At 33.4% G+C, this 20350-nt stretch overlaps 3 protein-coding genes and 1 pseudogene across 5 annotated transcripts; 1 reads left to right on the top strand and 3 right to left on the bottom strand.

Moving 5' to 3' along the window:
• Positions 1-965: 965 nt before the first annotated feature.
• Positions 966-4088, bottom strand: LOC140841623 (ABC transporter F family member 4). Of its 3 annotated transcripts, none has more exons than XM_073209174.1 (3): positions 3943-4088; positions 3764-3831; positions 966-3337 (listed from the first exon to the last, which is right to left on the bottom strand). In XM_073209174.1, the coding sequence occupies exon 3, from the start codon at positions 3327-3329 to the stop codon at positions 1167-1169; it is 2163 nt and encodes a 720-aa protein (XP_073065275.1). In that variant the 5' UTR covers positions 3330-3337; positions 3764-3831; positions 3943-4088; the 3' UTR covers positions 966-1166. The 3 variants fall into 3 exon arrangements, with proteins under 3 accessions (XP_073065275.1, XP_073065276.1, XP_073065277.1); XM_073209175.1 differs by having other exon boundaries at positions 3764-3835; positions 3962-4081; XM_073209176.1 differs by lacking the exon at positions 3764-3831.
• Positions 4089-5677: 1589 nt separating this feature from the next.
• On the bottom strand, positions 5678-7250 carry LOC140840541 (metal transporter Nramp3.2-like; annotated as a pseudogene).
• On the bottom strand, positions 6425-7236 carry LOC140840889 (metal transporter Nramp2-like). Its single transcript, XM_073208043.1, has 3 exons — positions 7131-7236; positions 6770-6842; positions 6425-6620 (listed from the first exon to the last, which is right to left on the bottom strand). Exons 1-3 carry the CDS (start codon positions 7234-7236, stop codon positions 6425-6427), a joined length of 375 nt encoding a protein of 124 aa, XP_073064144.1.
• An 8533-nt stretch (positions 7251-15783) lies between the features above and the next one.
• LOC140841622 (xyloglucan galactosyltransferase XLT2-like) lies at positions 15784-17709 on the top strand. Its single transcript, XM_073209173.1, has one exon. It carries the CDS (start codon positions 16039-16041, stop codon positions 17488-17490), a length of 1452 nt encoding a protein of 483 aa, XP_073065274.1. The 5' UTR covers positions 15784-16038; the 3' UTR covers positions 17491-17709.
• Positions 17710-20350: the final 2641 nt, after the last annotated feature.

The raw sequence follows: 20350 nt of genomic DNA, 5'->3' as shown, positions 1-20350 counted from the left end.
TTTTTTTTGAAACGGCATATAAAATAGGCCATTTCTATCGGATCCCAAATCACGGAAACTTAGACGTTATTTTTAGGACATTGTGGTAAAAATATATTTAAGAATGAATATTTATTAATACATGTGAGGACTATATTTATTTCATGAAAAGAAAGGTTCCATAAATTTCCCCAAAATCATACATACATAATATAATATATGAATTATGATCATCCAGGTATTGAATGATAGCTTTGTATTTCTGTTTGATATCAACAAAACATAATATATGTCATACAAAACATAAGTCAGAACAAATGTTGTGTATACATACGAATATATAATCATTTATTGTGGTTCCTGAAACACATATTTATCTTATACTTATCTTTTCATAAATACTCACACCATATTATTATACCCATTAAAAGAGTATAATTGCGAACACTCACTCATTTGCTATAGATATCATGCGTTGGCAAAAATTTGTATGATATGGTCACACAAGTCATAATTTTTGAGATAGATCTCTTATTTGGGTCATCCGTGAAAAAATATTATTTTTTATGCTAAGAGTATTACTTTTTATTGTGAATATCGATGGGGTTGACCCGTCTCACAGATAAAGATTCGTGAGACCATCTCACAAGAGACCTACTCATCATGTGTTTAATCGATCCATTAATAGGATTTAATATGTCGAAAGTGTTTCTTCTAAAATGTATATTCTTGTGGATATTTTGGTCAATAATCTTTGTCAAATTAGAATAACCTCAAATGAGAAATTTGTATTTTATTTTTGAGTTCCTGGGCCTCTCCGTAAAGAATGGTTAAAACTCTTTTAAATCATTGAAGTAAATTAAAAGATAACGTAATTGGTAGTTTGTGTTGTATCACTGTGTTAATCCCAAGTTAACAGCAAGATAAAAATGTTCTTAGATCTTTCGTCCTTACCTTGTAACAAAAGCACACAACATAGCAGACAATTACAAGCAAAAATTGATGTTCCACTACCCTTTCCGCAAAATCATTACACTCCAATCATACTCAGGTAAAAAATTAAGCAGTAGACAATAACTAATGCACATATTATATAGAAATTGTCAAGAAAAATGTCGTCACTCATTTGTTTTATAATAATAAATATACCTTAGTTCAAAAAAGGAAGAAGCTATAACATGCATCAATTAATCATCAACCTCTGCTCTGATTTCCTTGATAAGCTCCTCCTTGTACTCCTCAAACGTGCCTGGGAAGAACTCAACAGTTCCGTTCTCCACTACCCATATTTCACTTCTTTCCTCATCTTCGCAAACGCGTGATATAAGCCGAGAGTCATGACTGACTAGGACAACACCACCAGTGAACTCATCAAGTGCATCTGCTAATGCATCGATACTTTGCATGTCCAAATGATTAGTTGGCTCATCTAAAAGAAGAATATGTGGCTTAGACATGGATATGGAAGTGAAGACCACACGGGCTTTCTGCCCTCCAGATAGTTTAACAATTGGTGTTAGATGGTTGTGACTGGGAAGTCCAAACTTCCCAAGCTTAGCACGAACAGCCTCCTGTTTGCTGAGTCCTTCTTGATCCGGATGGAGGCGCAGAAGATATTGAACTGGTGTTTCATCCATTGTCAAGAGATCCACAAAATGCTGGGAGTATCGACCAATCCTCAATTTTTGACTCCTCCTTACTTCACCTGTTGTTGGAACCAAATCCCCAGCAAGAAGGTTGAGCAGGGTAGACTTCCCAGCTCCATTGGGTCCTACAATTGCCACACGAGTCCCCATATCAATACCAACATCCACATTAGAGAGCTTGAAATCTTCTCGATTTGGATAGCTGAAGGTGACTTCAATTAGCTGCAACAGTGGCGGTGTCAGCTCGGTGGGTTCAGGAAAATGAAACTCGACAGTGTAATCTCTCCACTTCTGAGGGGCCTCAGGGAGAGGTTCATCTTCATCAATCTTGCCTTTACCCTTGTTCTTAGAAGCTTCCTTGGAAGCGACAAATTTGGCTTTATCTTTCACCTTTTCTTGTTGAGCCCGACTCCCAGATCTCTTAGCAGCTTTTACCTGCTTGTCATAAATCTCAAACTTCTTGTTCATCTCTTTGCGACGCTGTTCATAACCACTTTCAAAAGCATCAAAATTTCCACGATAAAAGTGGAGTTTTAATTCGTGGAGATGAATAATTTCACTGCAAACTGTATTCAGAAAATCTCGATCGTGTGAAACAACAATGAGAGTTTTCTTCCATCTGCACAAGTATTCTTCTAACCACAGAACGGCCCTAAGGTCGAGATGGTTGGTGGGTTCATCCAAGAGCAACAGGGTAGGCTGAACAAATAGAGCCCTAGCCAAAGAAATTCTCATTCTCCAACCGCCACTAAAAGAGCGTGTAGGACGGCCTTGCATATTTTTAGTGAAACCCAACCCAGCTAAAATTTTAGAAGCCTGAGCCTCGGCAGCATCTGATCCCATTAGTTGCAACTTTTCATACAACTCAGCAAGCTTCTCTCCCACATCGTCCCCATCAGACTCATCATCTTCATTATCACCATTGGATGCAGTAGATGTATTCAAAGATGCAACCTCTTGCCTAATTTTAATAAGTTCTTCATTGGCTGAAACAACTGCTTCAAGGGCTGTTTTATCATCACCAACGACCTCTTGTTCAACCAAAAGTACATCAATATTTTTGGGTACAGGAATTTTTCTCCAAGCAAGAAGCTTCAAAAGAGTAGATTTACCCTTTCCGTTGGGTCCAACCAAACCATACCTCTTCCCGTGAGAAATCTTCACTGATGCATTCTTCAAAAGTTCTTTCCCGCGAGCAGCCACAGAGAAGTTATCCACAGTTATATCTTTGACATTGGCGTCTGCATCATCTTCACCATCAAGTACAGAAGCTCGACTGCCAATCACAACAGTAAAAGCATCATGATCATCCTTAAGGGCCTCATGTTTAGCAAATTCAGCAGCCTGAGCAGCAATCATGTCCTTCTTCTCTCGTTTCTTCAATTCTTTTTCACCGACAGAGATATCAAGAGGCTTTGTAGAACTTCTATTCTGTCTACTTGGCTGTTTGTTTGTCTCATTGAGCTTCAGCAGCTCCTCATCATCCTCCTCCTCCGAGGAAGGAAGATCAATGTCATCAGTGTAAGATGACAACTTTGGAGCTGTCTTTGACTTGGGCTTAGCAGATGTCAAGCTTGGGCCTTTCTTTGGTTTTTCCGGTTTTGAGTCCATACTCGCAAGCATTTCAGACACAGATAATTTCTCTTTACCACTTGGCTTAGCCTTTGTATTAACACCGCCCTCATCTGCTTTCTTCCTAACCATTTTTGAATCTGATAATTCATATAGAAAATTCGGTGACGATCTAGTAATAGTCAAGATCCAATAACACAGAAAAACAATATGAATTGCTTAACAGAAGTACCAATTACTTCCATAAAAAAGTCAAGCGTTCAAATTGATTTAACGTCTGATGCAAGATACCGAAAAGGACCAACTAAGAAATTATATAGACTCCATGTCAAATTAAGTATATAACTAATCAACCAAGCTCTAGTAAGAAACCAAAAAAGAAGAAGAAGAAAGCACGCAATTTTCATCCAACAAAAAAGGTTCAAAAGCTTGACTCCAAACCAGAGACTTTATACCTAGGCACACATCCATTAACTCTACCTAATTCATACACGCAAGCATAAAACCGAATCAGGAGGCGACATCTATCTGAACTTGTAACAAGAATTAGATCAAGAAACACTCACCAGTCGAAAATAGGATTCCTCAAGGCTCCTTTACACAAAAATCGCCAGATGGAAGGTATATATTAAATCTGCAACGAGCTGACAAATTATTACGAAGATTGGTAGGTACTAATACAAATTAAAAGATCAAACACTTAAATTCAAAGTAACACGAAATCTATAAGCATAAGAAAAATTACCGCAGGAAGAGAAATCTGCCACCGATGACGTCGCCGGCAACGTTGTTGGTGATAGGGTTTTGTCGAATTTGAGGGATCGATTTAAATATCTCGAAGGTTCGAACCTAATAACACGAGAATTTTAATTTGATGAAATAATGGGGTCCCGTGATAAGAGGAATCCTTGTGGGAGACTCTATAAATACATCGGCAAAAACTTATGTGAGACGGATATTATTTGTGAGACGGGTATTATTTGTGAGACGGATCTCTTATTTGGGTCACCCATAAAAGAGTATTACTTTTTATGCTAAGAGTACTATTTTTTATTGTGAATATGGGTATTGTTGACCGTCTCACAGATTATGATCCGTGAGACGGTCTCACATGAAACTCACTCAAATATATCATGTCGCAGGAAACCAATGGGCCAAATGCCGTACTTTCAATTCAGTATGAGCCCAAAAAATTCACATTGGGCCGGTTTATGAGCCCAATTTCATGGAAACGAATTTGACGAGAGGCAAGATTTTTTCTATACAGGTGACAAAAAATTAAAATTTTAAAAATAGATGTAATTATTGTTGGAGTAGGTATTTGATAAGACGGTCTCACGAATCTTTATCTGTGAAACAGATCAACTCTACCGATATTGACAATAAAAATTAATATTTTTTATGGATGACTCAAATAAGATATCCGTCTCACAAAATACGACCTGTGAGACCGTTTTACATGAATTTTTGCCTAATTATTGGGGCTTTGGGATGAGAATGTTAGGTTATAAAAAAAACAATTTTCTATGAATTCAAATGTCTCATAACACAAAGATCGTGATATGTTATGTATTTAACATAAATTGTTTGACTAAATAACAATACAAATAAGCTCAACTAAATTATTTTGAATCAATTTATTATTGACTAATCAAACTAAACTTATTTATTATTCCAATAAAAAACAAGATAATTTTATTTAAAAAAAATCCAATAATATTATCCTTTAATTGATTGATCTAACAATACTGTCGTGTTTCTATAAAGATATAACTTTTCCAAGTCTAATTTTTTTTGTAAATTCATATATATTTGTGTGAACATATATATATATAGAAAGAAGTAGAATGCAAAAGTCTGTATTTTCAAATAATTTTACTCGTTCAAAACAGCTTCCACACTTGGCGAGCCTAAACGGTATGTGTTGATTTCTCGGTTTTTCGTATCAAACTGGAAAACGAAATCCCCCTTCCAACAAGATACATGATGAAACAACTATATGCAACTACAAACACAGATACAGCTGGAGTTAAGAAACTCCCGCGTCCCTTGGATTCATGGTCATCGTCGCGGTGGTGGAGAACATTGCAGAGGTTGTTGTCCCAGTTTCATTGACATTTCACTGAATGGTCGCGGTTATTGTGCAGAGAACATAGAAATAATTATCTAATTTGAAAAAAATACAGAAAATGTTCCGCGATGGTCGTGCAATGGCCTTTTCATTCCGCGACGACCTTCACGCTGCCGAAATTCAAAAAAAAAAAAACGATTTTACAGTTACACACATGTTTTAGCCTGAACCTTTTTCGCGCCTATTACAGAACGCCCGTTCGGGTCGTTCTGATGCTAATTACAACCAGAAGCATCCAAATTATCATGTTTTTCTCAACGTAAGTTAGAATTGGATATCTTGTTATTAATTATATCTTGAATATACTTAGCGTTTAATATTATGTGCAATATAATCCTACTATTTAAAGTTCAACAATTTCAATATCGACTCTACCGATATGCACTCAAGAAGCTAAGAGAGTACTTGAAGAACTAAGCCGATTCTGAAAACGCCCACGATTTCATCTTTTGACAAAGACAAAGGAAGGGGATAAGAGCAAAAGGGAACTGAATCGCCTGAAGCACGTTAAGCCATTGGTTCAAAACATCCAACGAATCCTCAGAAGTATCGAAAACCAGAGCAACGATTATCGTATGGACAATAGCACATCTTCTTGTCATGAGGGCTCGTGGCCATTTTTTCAACCGCATGTTCAAAAATCCGACCATAATAAACTGTCCAGCGTAGGTACCGGTCATGGTGCTACTGTGGCCAGAAGCTAGTAAACCAATAGGCAATAGCTCAAATGTATGCTATTGGAAAAGAGCCACTATACTTTTCCTGCAGATAATGCCATGCATTTCTGAGGCCTATAGTTTCGGATTCTTCTGTACCATAAAATGCCTTGGTGAAAATGGAGGTAACGAATTGATTTATGACGAAAGAGATAGTGAGGGCACAGGGCAGCAACAGATTCGATTGAATAGTAGATGAGAGCTTGTCGAACTCGTGAAACCTTGAGATTGTCGACTTCTCTAGACTGTACGAGGGGGAGTTTAGAAACACATTGTCGGCACTATAATGCACCTCGCCACGGCGCCACTCCTACTGCTTGTTTTACCGCGTTGGAACTGAGTTTTGGGACCAAAACACATAACATGGCAGTATATCACTGTTAGATAACAAAGAATCCAAAGAAAGTTAAATTTTTTGGAAAGAGCATTTCCTCACCACGTAGAAGTTCCACAACATTAGACTTTGTTTTTCCAAAGAGCCAAGCAAATGAGATTGCCATAGTCGCTATCAGGACAGCGAAAAGGGACGCCTCTGATTTCATCACACCAATATTCTGCAGAAACAGAAAGACGGAGCTGATCAAGAAAAGAAAAAGAAACCAAGAAGAAGAAGGAACACAAGTTTTTTCATATGAATTCTCAACCATTGTAAACGTAGAAAAACAGAAAAGAGCTAAAGATTTAACCTTCATGAACAAAACTGAAACTTTATGTACACAACTTACCATTTTCGAATACTAGCATATTCCTTCATCCGATGAAGAACACTAAAGCATTTAAGACGAAGTCTCAGCCACTCTATACAAAAGAAATGGTCAGAACTGAAACTCTACATGCATTTCTAATTACCATTTTAACGTGTCGTTCCTTTTCTGATGAAGGATAATAAAACACTTAACTCCTCAATAAACCATGTTCTTATCAACTATAATGTCGGAAAAAAGTAAAATTACACGAGGTGTTTTTTTCTTCTCTTTCTTTTTGGCCAAATCATTATATGTATAAATAATTATTATTTAGACTAATTTTCATTGGCGCAAGATTTAAAAGTTTATGTCGTCAACGATATTCTCCAAATGTTTTTACCAGTCAAGGAGCCATAGGGGAAGAACCCACGGCTCAAAATCTTGATCACAATAGCGCTACCAATTACTTCCTGAATGTCAGCCCCGATCAAGGCAAACTCAACCATAGACCAAATCAAAATCAGGGCCCACTTCGGGTACTCTTCTCTCCCGTAAGAATATTATTTTTAATGTGAATATCAATAAGGTTGACCTGTCACACAAATAAAAATTCGGTAGACCGTCTTACAAAAGATCTACACTTCACGTAAATTTTATCCAAAAATTTGGAAATATTAATAAGTTGACTTAATGTTTAATTCATAAAATGGATCAAAACATGACAAATACATTTTCTCTGTTGGGCATATTAATAAATAATAATACTGCGATGGAAATTTAATTTTCATAAATAAATATAAAAAATATTTCAGCCAACTAAAATGTGACGGTTAATGTACAATTATTAATTTCAAGTTAGCATCGGAACAACTAATAACAGAAAGTGAAATGAAATTTTGCTATTCAAATATAACCTTCAAATAAAATTTATGTATTATCATTCGTTATTTTAAAAATAATAATATTTAACACGATTTTTTATTTTCATTTATCAAATACTTGTAGTCGAAGTTATGCACAAATTAAGAAGTGTATCCATTTTTTTTTCATTATTTGTGCATATAATTTTAATTATATTACGCATTTACTTTCTAAAATAGAGAAATCACAAACCAATCATTTGTAACAAAGTAAGATTCCAAATCCGGTTGAAGGAATCAATCCCCGTATTAACGAGATTATTATATGTTATATATGAAGTATTTTTCCTCTTATTATATTATTAAATATTAACGTTTGAATAATCAATATATATGCCAATTTTTTTAAAAATATCAGAAACTCACATGATTTAATGATATTGAAATAACGAGAGAAACAATCTCGATACATATATAATAAACTAACCCGTACTCACCTTTCCTTCATATTAAAAAAATCACATTATATTATTTTCATATTTCATATATACAAACCTGAGTAGATACAAGTACGGATAATCCTAAAGTTTTTTATTATTATTAAAAATACATATATAAGTTTTATGTTCTAAATTAAAGTAAGATTTACTCATTCAAATATTAAAAATTTAATAAAAAATTATTATAAAATTGTCAATATGTCAATTTTATTTGATGAATTTTTAACCTAATTCAATTTATTCAAAAATATTACAATTTATATAGAGCCCTCGCCTTATTTTCTTTCTTGCTAATTTTAATGTGCTGCCGTCATGAATATTGCCGTAACTTTTCGGCATTGTAGAAATATATAAGTAATTTTAATCTTTTGTGGAATTTGGACTAAACATTATATAAAATAAATATATGTAATCCATTAAAATCTCATTATGTATACTAAACCGTGCTTAAAATGTCCGTACGCAAAAGTTCATCCAGAGTAATTGTAAGCAATAGGTATTTTTAGTTTTAATATATGTTCTCGATCATTTCCATTGACCTGACTTGACTCCAATATTATTTTAAAAAAAAATTGATTATACAAGCACACAAGTTATGTAGATAGTAGCTCTCTTGTGAGATGGTCTCATGAATCTTTATCTGTAGACGTGTCAACCCTACCGATATTCACAATAAAAAGAAATAATCTTAGCATAGAAAGTAATATTTCTTCATGGATGACCCAAAAAAGAGATCTGTCTCACAAAATATGACGCGTGAGGTCGTCTCACACAAGTTTTTTTTTTTTGTTTTAGGAATGAGAGAATTTTCGGACGTGATTATAAGCTGAAAAACAAAATTATGACCAATTGATTGATGAATGTAGTAATATTATTCTAGTGCTGCTTTCATTAGGCCCATTAATATAGCTCGTACGTGTCCCTAACCCTCGTTTCGTAGGACAGGCCCGTCACAAGTCTTAAAATAGTGCTATTTAAAATGGTTTTCTAACAAATTATTTAAATATATATTTGTAACGAAGAAATTTCATAATGTGGTAACCATGAAAAATCTACAAAATAAAACTAATAATTTCAATTCTAAAATTAAATATCCCTTGAACTTCATTATATAAAATATTTAGACTACATTTGCTTTATTCATGACAATTCGTAAAATAAAAGCTATATGTATCCGATGTCCCAGCACACAAAAAGTGAAATTAAATGTCTGTTGACAAAGTTTCTATAATTGTTTTTTTAAAAAAATATCATTTGACTTGTAAAATAATATATTTAAAATATAATTTGTAGGTTTGATCTTGCTTGTATTTAATGTACAAGGTTTAAATACTTACAATAAATACAGATCAAAACATGTCCTTATTGATAAACTTAATCTTCAAAATAGTTAATCCTGAAATCTAACAATCGATATAGTTTCAATTGATAAATTCAGTTATGTTGATTTATGTACGTTCTTTCATAGATTAACTGTTGTTATCCTTGAAAATACATGATATAGTACGAAAATAAGTTATATTAGTAAGTTCGTTAATGTTCAATTTAATTCCATTATAGAATGAATGAGAATACAAATACAACTATGAATATAAAATAGTATTTAAACAATTACTTATAATTTATCGATAATGAGACATCTTTTGCATTAAAAAAGAAACAAAATGTTATTTAAAATAAAATAAACTTATAGGAATAGGTTTTATGAGAAAAACATACTGTTTATTTATGTTTCCATGCACATTAAGGAGATAAATAGAAATTTAGTGAATAATTTTTTTTAAAGAAACTAAGATAAAAGTAAGAGTATTATTATGAATAAAATGTGAAGTTCAATTAACAATTTCCTTTATAAATTAACATTCTCATTTATTTATGAAAAAATTATATGAAACATTAACGAATATGGTCAACTTACTATTTTATTAAAGTCTACTTACAAAAAATGGAATACTTATAATCCATTCTAGACTTCTAGTAATTAAAGAATTATAATAATTTAGTGTTATTCGATTTGAGTGATGGGAAATCTCAACTCCTTGCGTTACTTGTCGGAGGAAATCGTGACTTGCACTTCGCTGAGTATACATTAACTTTTGGAAGGTTGATTATTCGGGAAATTGACCTACAGTCTCCAGTCGTCGATTATTTTTGTGTTCAGTTCATGGGTACTTTTTTTGTACCATATGTCCATATAAAGTGTACCACATTCCCACATTAAGTGTATCACATTTTGTATGACATAGTACCACGATTTTGTGTGTAAGGAGTGAACACAAAAAAATGTTTTGATTGGAGTTTTTTCATCAACTTCCCCTTGATTCTTACAATATATATATTTTTTAATGAGTTATATAGAAAATTCATCACATAAATTTGATATGTGAGACGATTTTAAAAGAATTTATGTTAGATTTGTAATTACGGCAACATTGTTTTTACATATTAGTAGAAATCGTGTACATATTAATTAAAAAAACATTTATGCTAGGTTCGATGTTTAGTATATTTTTAAATCGTGAAAAATTATAATTTTAGTTTTGTATGTTTTTCTTTTTATCATGTCGGTATTCTATATTTGACAAATTTCAATTTAAATTTTATATCTTTCAGTTTTTGACAAATTTAATTATTTTTTATAAGAATATCGACGTATATATGTCAACACCATGTCGATATAATGTCATGACCACATTAAACAACGACCAACAGCTGAATGAAAAAAGAAATAGAAGACTAAAACTATAATTTAATAACATAAAAAATCAAAATCGTAAATAAACAAACATACGATATTTTAGTTTAAACTTTTTCTAGTACATGGGCGTGGGAGATTCGTCGCCAATATTGACGGAAGGTGTGATAAACTTGGCTACAAACCCCATCTCAGTTTAGACTTTTCATGTCTCGTAAGAGCTGCCCGCCCCATTCATGCTTGAATTGTTCTTAATTTAATCGGCATGGTGAAACGAGCTCCAATGTGATATCTTAAATTAAAGATGGTCCACTGAATTCTTGAATGAAACAATTCATATTTTGCTATAATCTGTGACTGATCATCTATTAATTAAAGTAATTACAGATCTAATAGAAGTACTAGTCTACGAACAAATTTATATTAAATCATCTCTGCAATCATAATCCGAAAATAAGGAATCTCCAGCAATATTAATCTCATTTTATTGTATCACGAAGATTCTCAAGAGACAGTATCATGAATTATGTTTGTGAGATGGTTCTGACACGATCAAAATCATATATCGGGTCAACCCGTATCATCGTCTCACAAGAAACCAACACATATTATGTATATATAGTGATTGTTATGAAGATCTCTAGAACATTTGGATACATATACGAGATAGATATAAGATAATATGTTAAAAATATTCAAATACTATGTCCGACGTAAAGGGTTGTTTTACATTTTAAAAAAATATATTTGGGGCAATTTGTAATTTTTAAGACTATGGCAGGGTCGTTTGCGATTTTAATTAATTAAAGTAAAATGTTTAATTTCTACATAAAAATAGAGTTACTAGTTTAACTTTTAATAAAAGTCAAAAGGTTACAGTAAATTTACTATTAATCTCTCAACACTTTGATATTTTTTTTATAAGAAAAGTAAGAACCAGAAGTGACCGTAAGCATAAAATATGACTTAATTATTAAATCTTAATGATGGGATCGAATAAACACATAACATCTCGAATAAACAAATATGACTTAAGAGTGAGTCTCATGTGAGACCGTCTCACGGGTCATATTCTGTGAGACGGATCAACCCTACTCATATTCACAATAAAAAGTAGTACTCTTAGCATAAAAGTAATATTTTTTCATGGGTGATCCAAATAAGAGATACGTCTCACAAATACGATCCATGAGATTATCTCACACAAGTTTTTGTCATGACTTAATTATTAAATCCTAATGATGTGAGTGTTTTTTAAAAGATAATTATAAGATAAATATGCGTTTAGGAACCACAATAAATGATTATGTATGTATACACACACACACATCATTTGTTTTGATTTATGTTTCGTATGACATATATGATATGTTTTGTTGATATCAAAGAGAAATACAAGGCTGGATGATCATAATTCATAGATTATATTCGTCTATGTGATTTTGGGGAAATTTGGTGAACTTTTTTTTCACACTTAGGATCTATTAAAAAAATATGAAATTCACATATATTGATACATATTCATTCTTAAATATACTGTTAGGAAAAACGGTTTCTCTGTTGTCAACTTGCTCATTGCAAGTTTTATCGCACGTGTTGGGTGCAATAATTATTTATGTTGGAAGAACGATCGAACCATGATAATTGAGCTGTTGTTACGATTTATAAGATTTGTGTTGCACAACTATCAAAAGTTTTTGGTAAAGCAAAAAACGCTCAGTCCTACAATTGGTATAAGAGCCAAAGTAACTGATTTGATTACTATTGATAGCAAAGAGTGCGATTATTGATAGAAGATTGTTGGGTGCGATAATTGTTGTCCCTGCTGGAAGAACAATCGAACCATGATGCTTGATCTGTTGTACAGTTTAAAATATTTGAATTACACTATTACCGCCATATATATATCTTTTGATAAAGAGAGAGACAGTCGCTCATTCTACAGCCTTGATCAATTTTCACGAATCTTGAGGCAGATAGGTGGTTTCTCAAACATATTATGGATCCGGATGATATTGGAAAATTGGTAGAGAAGATGAAGATATTGGAAAAGATATTGCTTGACGTAGAAGCTTTACAGATGGGAGCACATAGAATCGAGAGTTGCCTTGTGGCGAGAGTCTTCTCCACCAAAGCCGTAAACCGCGACACCTTTCGACAGAAAATTCCGCGTCTATTTTTTTTTTAATGAAAATTTCATTAAAATTTGGTAAAAAAAGTGATAAGATACGATTACACCGGGCTTTCTCATAAAAGAGTACTAAACTAACCAATACAATAATCAGTATTCCAATGCATAAACCAAATGCCAAACACATTTTTTAACCTCAATTTTACATCATAATAGACCACTCCGAGTCGATGGCTGGAAAATTTCAATAGATCTAGGGATGCAACGGAAGATATGTATCATGACCGCCTTAATTATATAATCAACGTTAGGCTTTACATTGTCGCACATAACTCTATTTCTGATGTTTCACACACAAGTGATACACAGTTGCCGCAAGAGCTACAAATCTCATCTAATTGCTCGTGATTTCGGGATCCGATAAAAATGAACTCTTGTGTATAACCATTCAAAACAGAAAAAAAAACCATGTTTGATCAAACTAACTTTAAAACATAAGCTTTTACATGATATTAAACAAGAAATAATTGTGAAAAACTCACTTCGGTTTATTTGGCACAAGCATTATCATCCATTAGGTCAGATTAATTATCATCATTATGTAATTTAGTTTTCTTTTTATTTAAATATTTTGACTAATAAGATTCCTCAACAAAAGTACACGGCACATCCAAATACAAACGTCCAAATTAAATTAAAATCAGTTAAATGCATGGATCTTAACTATAATTTATTGTAATTAACAATTAAGGGTTAATTTATTTTAATCAAGACATGAAAATTTTAACATGCTGATGATGTCTAAATTTTATGCATGTTTCATAAGAGACACATAATTAATCATGCGTTGAAATTATTATAAGTTCAAAGGTTGGTTGTTCACGTGGGATCCAATTAAAGTAATAATATTAAAAAACTAGGGGAAAATTGGTTTACGAGATCCTACATATGTGGTCATTACCATCACTTCATTTCAACGGATAAGATTTTGTCACACATACAATTTCAAAAAAAAAGTGGGTCCTATATATGCATAGGCAATTCTTGGATATCCATCCTATTATGGGGGGCAATGTCCACATAGGTAGAATGAAATAAACCGGGAAAATTGTCATCCTTCAACGAAGAGAATTGGGAAAATTTGTAAAATAATATCGATCTACTATTTAATTAAGAAAATGATCTCCTCGTGTAATTACAGAAGAAACATTTTATCTCATAAAATGATAATAAATATATACCACCAATTCATCAATTTGTTTAATATAAAAAAGAAGTATAATTCACACCTTGAAAAATTTCGAATAAGAAGAATATTAATAGTTACATTATATCTTAAACTTTTACAATACCTAGGTATCTTTAAGAATTAAATACATCTAATATGACATCATTGCTCAATTGAAGAAAAATATAAAATTGGTCTATAAATATTTTTACCCATAATTTGTAAACTTGATTTTAATACAATTAATTGAGATATTTTTTGGATTTTTTTATGTGCATTTATACTAATTTCTAATATATGCTAACATCACGTTGAAAATTATTGATTTGTCTAATTGAAGTTGAGAATTCAAACAAAAATCACACAAAATATGATAATATAAAACCAATTTATCACAATAATATCAAATTTGAATACAATCATATAGTTATTTTGAAAACCAAATTAAAAGTTATATTTTGGATTCTTAATTATATCTTGCACATGCAAAAGATTGTAAAGTCAAAAGGGCCGGCCATTTTAGTTTGTCGGAATTCTTTGAAGTTGATGTATTTCAAATTCAGACAAGTAAATGAATTTAAATTTTTAATACTATAAATTATGTGTGGATGCACGAAATATATATGTTGTATTCTAATATACATTTGAATATTTATTATATATGAAAATTTTACTATATAGAATAATGTGTTTTTACAACATTTTTACGAAACAAATATTAATTGTATGGTGAAATTGAATATTATCCTGCATTTCATCGTGTTTGTTTCAAAATGTGGAGTGCAGTCAACCCAATTTCGTCGAAAATGTGCCAAGTTAATGCAACTGACACAATTATATTTAAAATAATGATGATTTCGTATCTTTATTTTGGTAGCATGTCTCGTAATGATCTCACGAATCTTTATCTGTGAGATGTGTAAACTCTATCGATATTCACAATAAAAAGTGATATTTTTTCATGGATGACCCAAATAAAAGATATGTTTCACAAAATACGACCAAGAGACAATCTCATACAAGTTTTTACCTTATTTTAATAATATGTAGCTAGTTGTTGATATCATTTATTGAATATCTATTTAAAGAGTGGATCTCATGTGAGACCGTCTCACGGATCTTAATCTGTGAGACAAGTCAATCCTACTCATATTCACAATAAAAAGTAATACTCTTAGCATAAAAAGTAATACCTTTTCATAGCTAACCCAAATAAGAGATTCGTCTCACAAATACGATCCATGAGACCATCTCACATAAATTTTTGCCCTATTTAAATACATAATTTTTCATGTTTGATTTCAAGAAGGAATGTACTTTAATTTACTTTAGTAATCGAAAAGAGTTTTAACCAATTTTTTTACAGAGAGGCCCAGAAACTCAAAATAAAATACAAGAACTATTATCATTTCCTGATCTAGTGCATATATATTTTATATATACAAATATCTATGTAATAACGTCAGAATTTCCGGACTCCAAAATCCTAGTCAAGATTCATGGAAATTACGAGCTAAATTGTCACCACATTTAAAGCACTAATAATACAAATTGAAAATAAGACATAAACGTAATATTCGATAAAAGAGTTGAAATATTATACATAATCTTCATGTTCTTGCCACCAACGTGAATACAACAGAAAAGTTACACGTATTTACATGTTTTCTCTAAAAAAAATTATATAATATAAGTCCAATTGGGATATTTTATTTTATTTATTTATTATATATAAAAAAATTATGATATAATTAGTAGAATGCATCGTGAGATAGTCAAATATAATTAAGGATCTTTTGATCTATAGGTTTAGCCGTTAAGCAGACCGTTTCTTCACTGAATTATCTTTGCAATAAATTCTGCGGCAACCTCTAATTCTTGAGTCTTCACCGATATGTTTGATCGAAACGAACAGCAATCCCATAAAAAAGCCAAGAATAGTTCTTCGAAATATACTTCAAATTTGGTTTCTGCTCGAGTTTTGGTCTGCAAATGTTTCCAGCTTCTGATAGTATTGCTCGTCTTCCAGTGTTTAATCCTGTCATATTTTTCCAGCAGCCCGTCGAAGCACAAACCCAGTCCTGAAGCCATTGAAGGGCATATCGAGCTTCCGCCGGAGGAGGGAAAATGCGATGACGGGAGGTTTTATGTCTACGAACTGCCGGAGATTTTCAATAGGGAGATTTTGGTCAACTGCCGTGATTTGGACCCGTGGCACTCGAGGTGTAACGCGATTTCAAACGGCGGGCTGGGCCCGAGAGCGGTCGGGTCTGTTCGGGTCGTGCCGGAGAATCTTTCTTCCTCCTGGTACTGGACGGATATGTTCGCCGGGGAAATTATTTACCACGAGAGAATTTTGAGGCACGGGTGTAGGACGGCGGCGCCGGAGTCTGCCGCGGCTTTTTACATACCCTTCTACGCAGGGTTAGCGGTGGCGAAGTATTTGTTCACAAATTACACCGCCCAGGACCGGGACCGGCTGTGTCAGATGCTTCTCCGGTGGGTGGCGGAGCAGCCGTATTGGGAGAGATCCAACGGTTCAGATCACTTCATCATGCTCGGCCGGATGACGTGGGATTTTCGGAGGAGGAAAGACGAAGACTGGGGCTCGAGCTTCGTCAACATGCCGCTGATGAAAAACATCCTACGGCTCTCCGTTGAAAAGGACCCTTGGGACGAGCTCGAGATCAGTGTACCCTACCCCACGGGATTTCACCCCAAGTCCAAGCCAGAGTTGGATCAATGGCTGAGATTTGTCCAAACCCACAAAAGACGCAACTTATTCACTTTTGTTGGTGCTAAAAGACAGTTAGAAGGTGATTTTAGGACCATTTTACTAAACCATTGCTACAACGAGTCGGGCTCGTGTCGAGTTGTTGATTGCTCGGGTACTCGATGCTACGACGGTACATGGGAGATTCTCGAGTCGTTTTTGGAGTCAGATTTTTGCTTACAACCTCGGGGTGATGCGCATACAAGAAAGTCTACGTTCGATTGCATGTTGGCCGGTTCGATCCCGGTTTTTTTCTGGAGAAGAAGCATCAAGTATCAATACGAGTGGTTCGTGGGCGATGAACCGGATGATTTCTCTGTTTTTATAGACCGGAGAGCCGTGCGAAACGGGACGTCGGTAAGAAAAGTGTTGGAAGGGTATAGTAGGGACAAGGTCCGAAAGATGAGAGAGAGGATTATTGGTTTGATTCCTAATTTTGTGTATAGAAATACGACTGGTGATGAATTGGGGGATTATAGAGATGCCTTTGATATTACAATCGATGGGGTGTTGCGGAGGTTCAAGGAGCAAAAGGGGTCCAAGAATGCAACATTTGGAGGAATCGAGAGTTGAAATTATTAGATACATTAACTTTACTTTACATGGAAGAAGCAAGAATTATGTAGAGAAACATCACACATATTAAATTTTTATGCTTGTATTTTGCTTTACACAAAGCATAGATTCATTCTCACGTGGTGTTGTATAAAGTTCATATACGTTTTGAAATACATTGTTCTTGAAATGAAACTCGAGAATTTTTATGGGAGATCAGAGGATTTTGTATTTTAATTTGAGATATTATGATTTTTTAGAATTTCCAAACGCGACATTTATTTATTCTATTGATTGAGCTGGCAAGAAAAAATTCTGAAGCTAGCCTTTTGAGAAAGTAAAGTAAAAGTGATGCTGCTGCTAACTTTTGTCAAAAGTTTGGTGTCTCCTGATAAACGAACGAGTTAGTCTATATTACATCATAAATATTTCTAATAGAATTCCAATATCATCGGATCGTACGAGTTTTACGTTTGAGTGAGTTTCATATGAAATCGTCTCACAGATCATAAACTGTGAGACGGGTCAACCATACTCATATTCACAATAAAAAGTAATACTTTTAGCATAAAAAGTAATAATTTTTCATGGGTGACCCAAATAAGATATCCGTCTCACAAATACGACACGTGAAACCGTCTCATACAAGTTTTTGCTTTTATATTTTTATGAAAGTTAATATATACATGTTCAAAAATTTCATATTTGACCACGTTGTAAGAAGAAATAATTGAGATATGTCCTCTTTACAGGGCACGAATGACCTAGCACTTCAAGAAATTCGGGATTTATTAACAAGATTTTAGGAAGCGGTAATTTTTTAATATTATTATTTTTTATCGGTGGTTTTTTTAGGAGTTTTTTTTATAGGTGGTATTGTTTATATTATTTACATGTATCTATACATGGTATTAAAAATAGTGGCATCGTTAAGTTCAGTTTATTTTTATTTTATTTTACATATGAAAATGACATACATATATTATTACTATATTTTTATTTATTTATTTATTTATTTTATCGAGAATATTTAGTAATAAATGTTATATGACTTCCACTTATTTAGGATCAAGGTATGTCAAACACGGAAAGATCGATGATAAGCACGAATTATATAGTATTTTAGGGATTTTATTTTGTCGTATCTGTGCTTATCTGGCATGTTTTATTCCGAGTTTTGCGCTTAATTCGTACTATTATGGCAAATTGTAGGTTTGACCAAAAGAGGAGGAAAGCCAAAGAAATGAAAGAAATGTCAAACTCCGCAATGCCACGTCAGAAATACCCGGAAGAATAGGAAGAAAGCATGAACCAAACACAGACCCTTACACGGACCCCGTGTAAGGGTCCGTGTCATTCAACCACAAAAGAAGAATTTTGCCGAAGAGACACGGACCCAGACACGGACCCCGGAGACAAGTCCGTGCCATTCAGTTGCCAAGATAATGTCCCTCATCACCCGAGAACCCAACTTACAGTATGTGGACGGATCTCCAGACAAACCCCTGCACGGGGTCCGTGTCAGCCATTCTCGAGAAAGAAAAATCCAGAGCCTACACGGACCCCTCTCCGGATGCTTACACGGGGTCCGTGTACGCAATATCAGATCGAGAATTTGGAAAAGATTTTGTTCGTGATTTTGGAGGAATAAAAAGAAAAACCTAACACGAAAAGGGGGGTTCAATATTCGAGAGAGGCAGCCGACTTGGAGAGAAAAAGAGGCGCAAGCTTTGAGCATTTGGAAGACGGCGACGACTTGGGCAAAAACAGCGCAATTTACACGCAAGATCCGCGCACCGTCATTGAGATTTCTCTTCTCTTTTATTTTCTTATTTTTAGATATGAATTCAAACATTAAATTTGATTTTAGTTTTGAATTTATGGAGTAGTTTTTCTTGTGATCGGGACCACGATAGGGACAAACGACTGATTTTGTTTATTCGTTGGATTGTTTAATTCATCAGTTATTTCATGTTATTGATTAATGTTTGCGTGATTTTCGTGCTTTTGATTTGGCTAATTAATTGCATATTTGTTGTTCGATCTTGACTCGAAAGGGAATAGATTGGAATTAGCTTCAAAAATATTAATCAACACACGGTTAAACCGACTAGAAATAGTATTCGGTTTCAGTGTGCGATTTTAGGCGACCGCTGTAATTCTATCGTTGATGCATGCGTTTTTGTTTAATTAAATTCAATTAGAAATAGTTGGACTGTTAAATGAAAATAGGATTATAAATTCTAGAAATAGATTTATAATTAAATCAGAGGATTACATCGTGACTTCGAATAATCTGCCAGTCGAATAATTCCAGTGCTTTAATTTAATCAGAGTTTGTTACCGTTGTGTGTTCTCGGTCATTCTATTTAAATTTGAAAATCCCACGTCCAAGCTTCTCTGATATTTGATTTAGTTATTACATTAGAATAAATTCGCTTAGTTGAAATAATAATCAATCGCTCGCTCTTGTTTGCCTAGATTAAATAAAATAATCGAATCTTAGTAATTAAATAATAGTCTCTGTCGGATCGATACTTGGACTGTTCGTCCATTTACTATAACTTGACCTAGTCCGCTTGCTAGAATTAATCCCAACCGAAACCGTCGGTCAATCGACTTTGAATATTTAAATTTTCCACACAAAAAAATCATTTGGCATTTGAATAAATTTGAACTTTTAAAGCATTTAACATAATATAATCGAGTATAAAATAGTTGAGAACTAGAGCTTTTATTATTGTCAACTCAAAACGCAAAACATTTCAAAAATGGTATGAATTAGTTTAATGTATAAAAATAATTTTGTGCCTGATTCACAAAACATGCAATCCAAAATTCTAAAGTTTCAGATAGATGGACTAGCGGAAAAAGATTT

Source organism: Primulina eburnea, chromosome 9, assembly GCF_022965805.1.
Source record: "Primulina eburnea isolate SZY01 chromosome 9, ASM2296580v1, whole genome shotgun sequence".
Taxonomy (NCBI): Eukaryota; Viridiplantae; Streptophyta; class Magnoliopsida; order Lamiales; family Gesneriaceae; genus Primulina; species Primulina eburnea.
The sequence above is the reverse complement of the archived record's forward strand: the minus strand, read 5'-3'. Positions and strand labels throughout refer to the sequence as shown.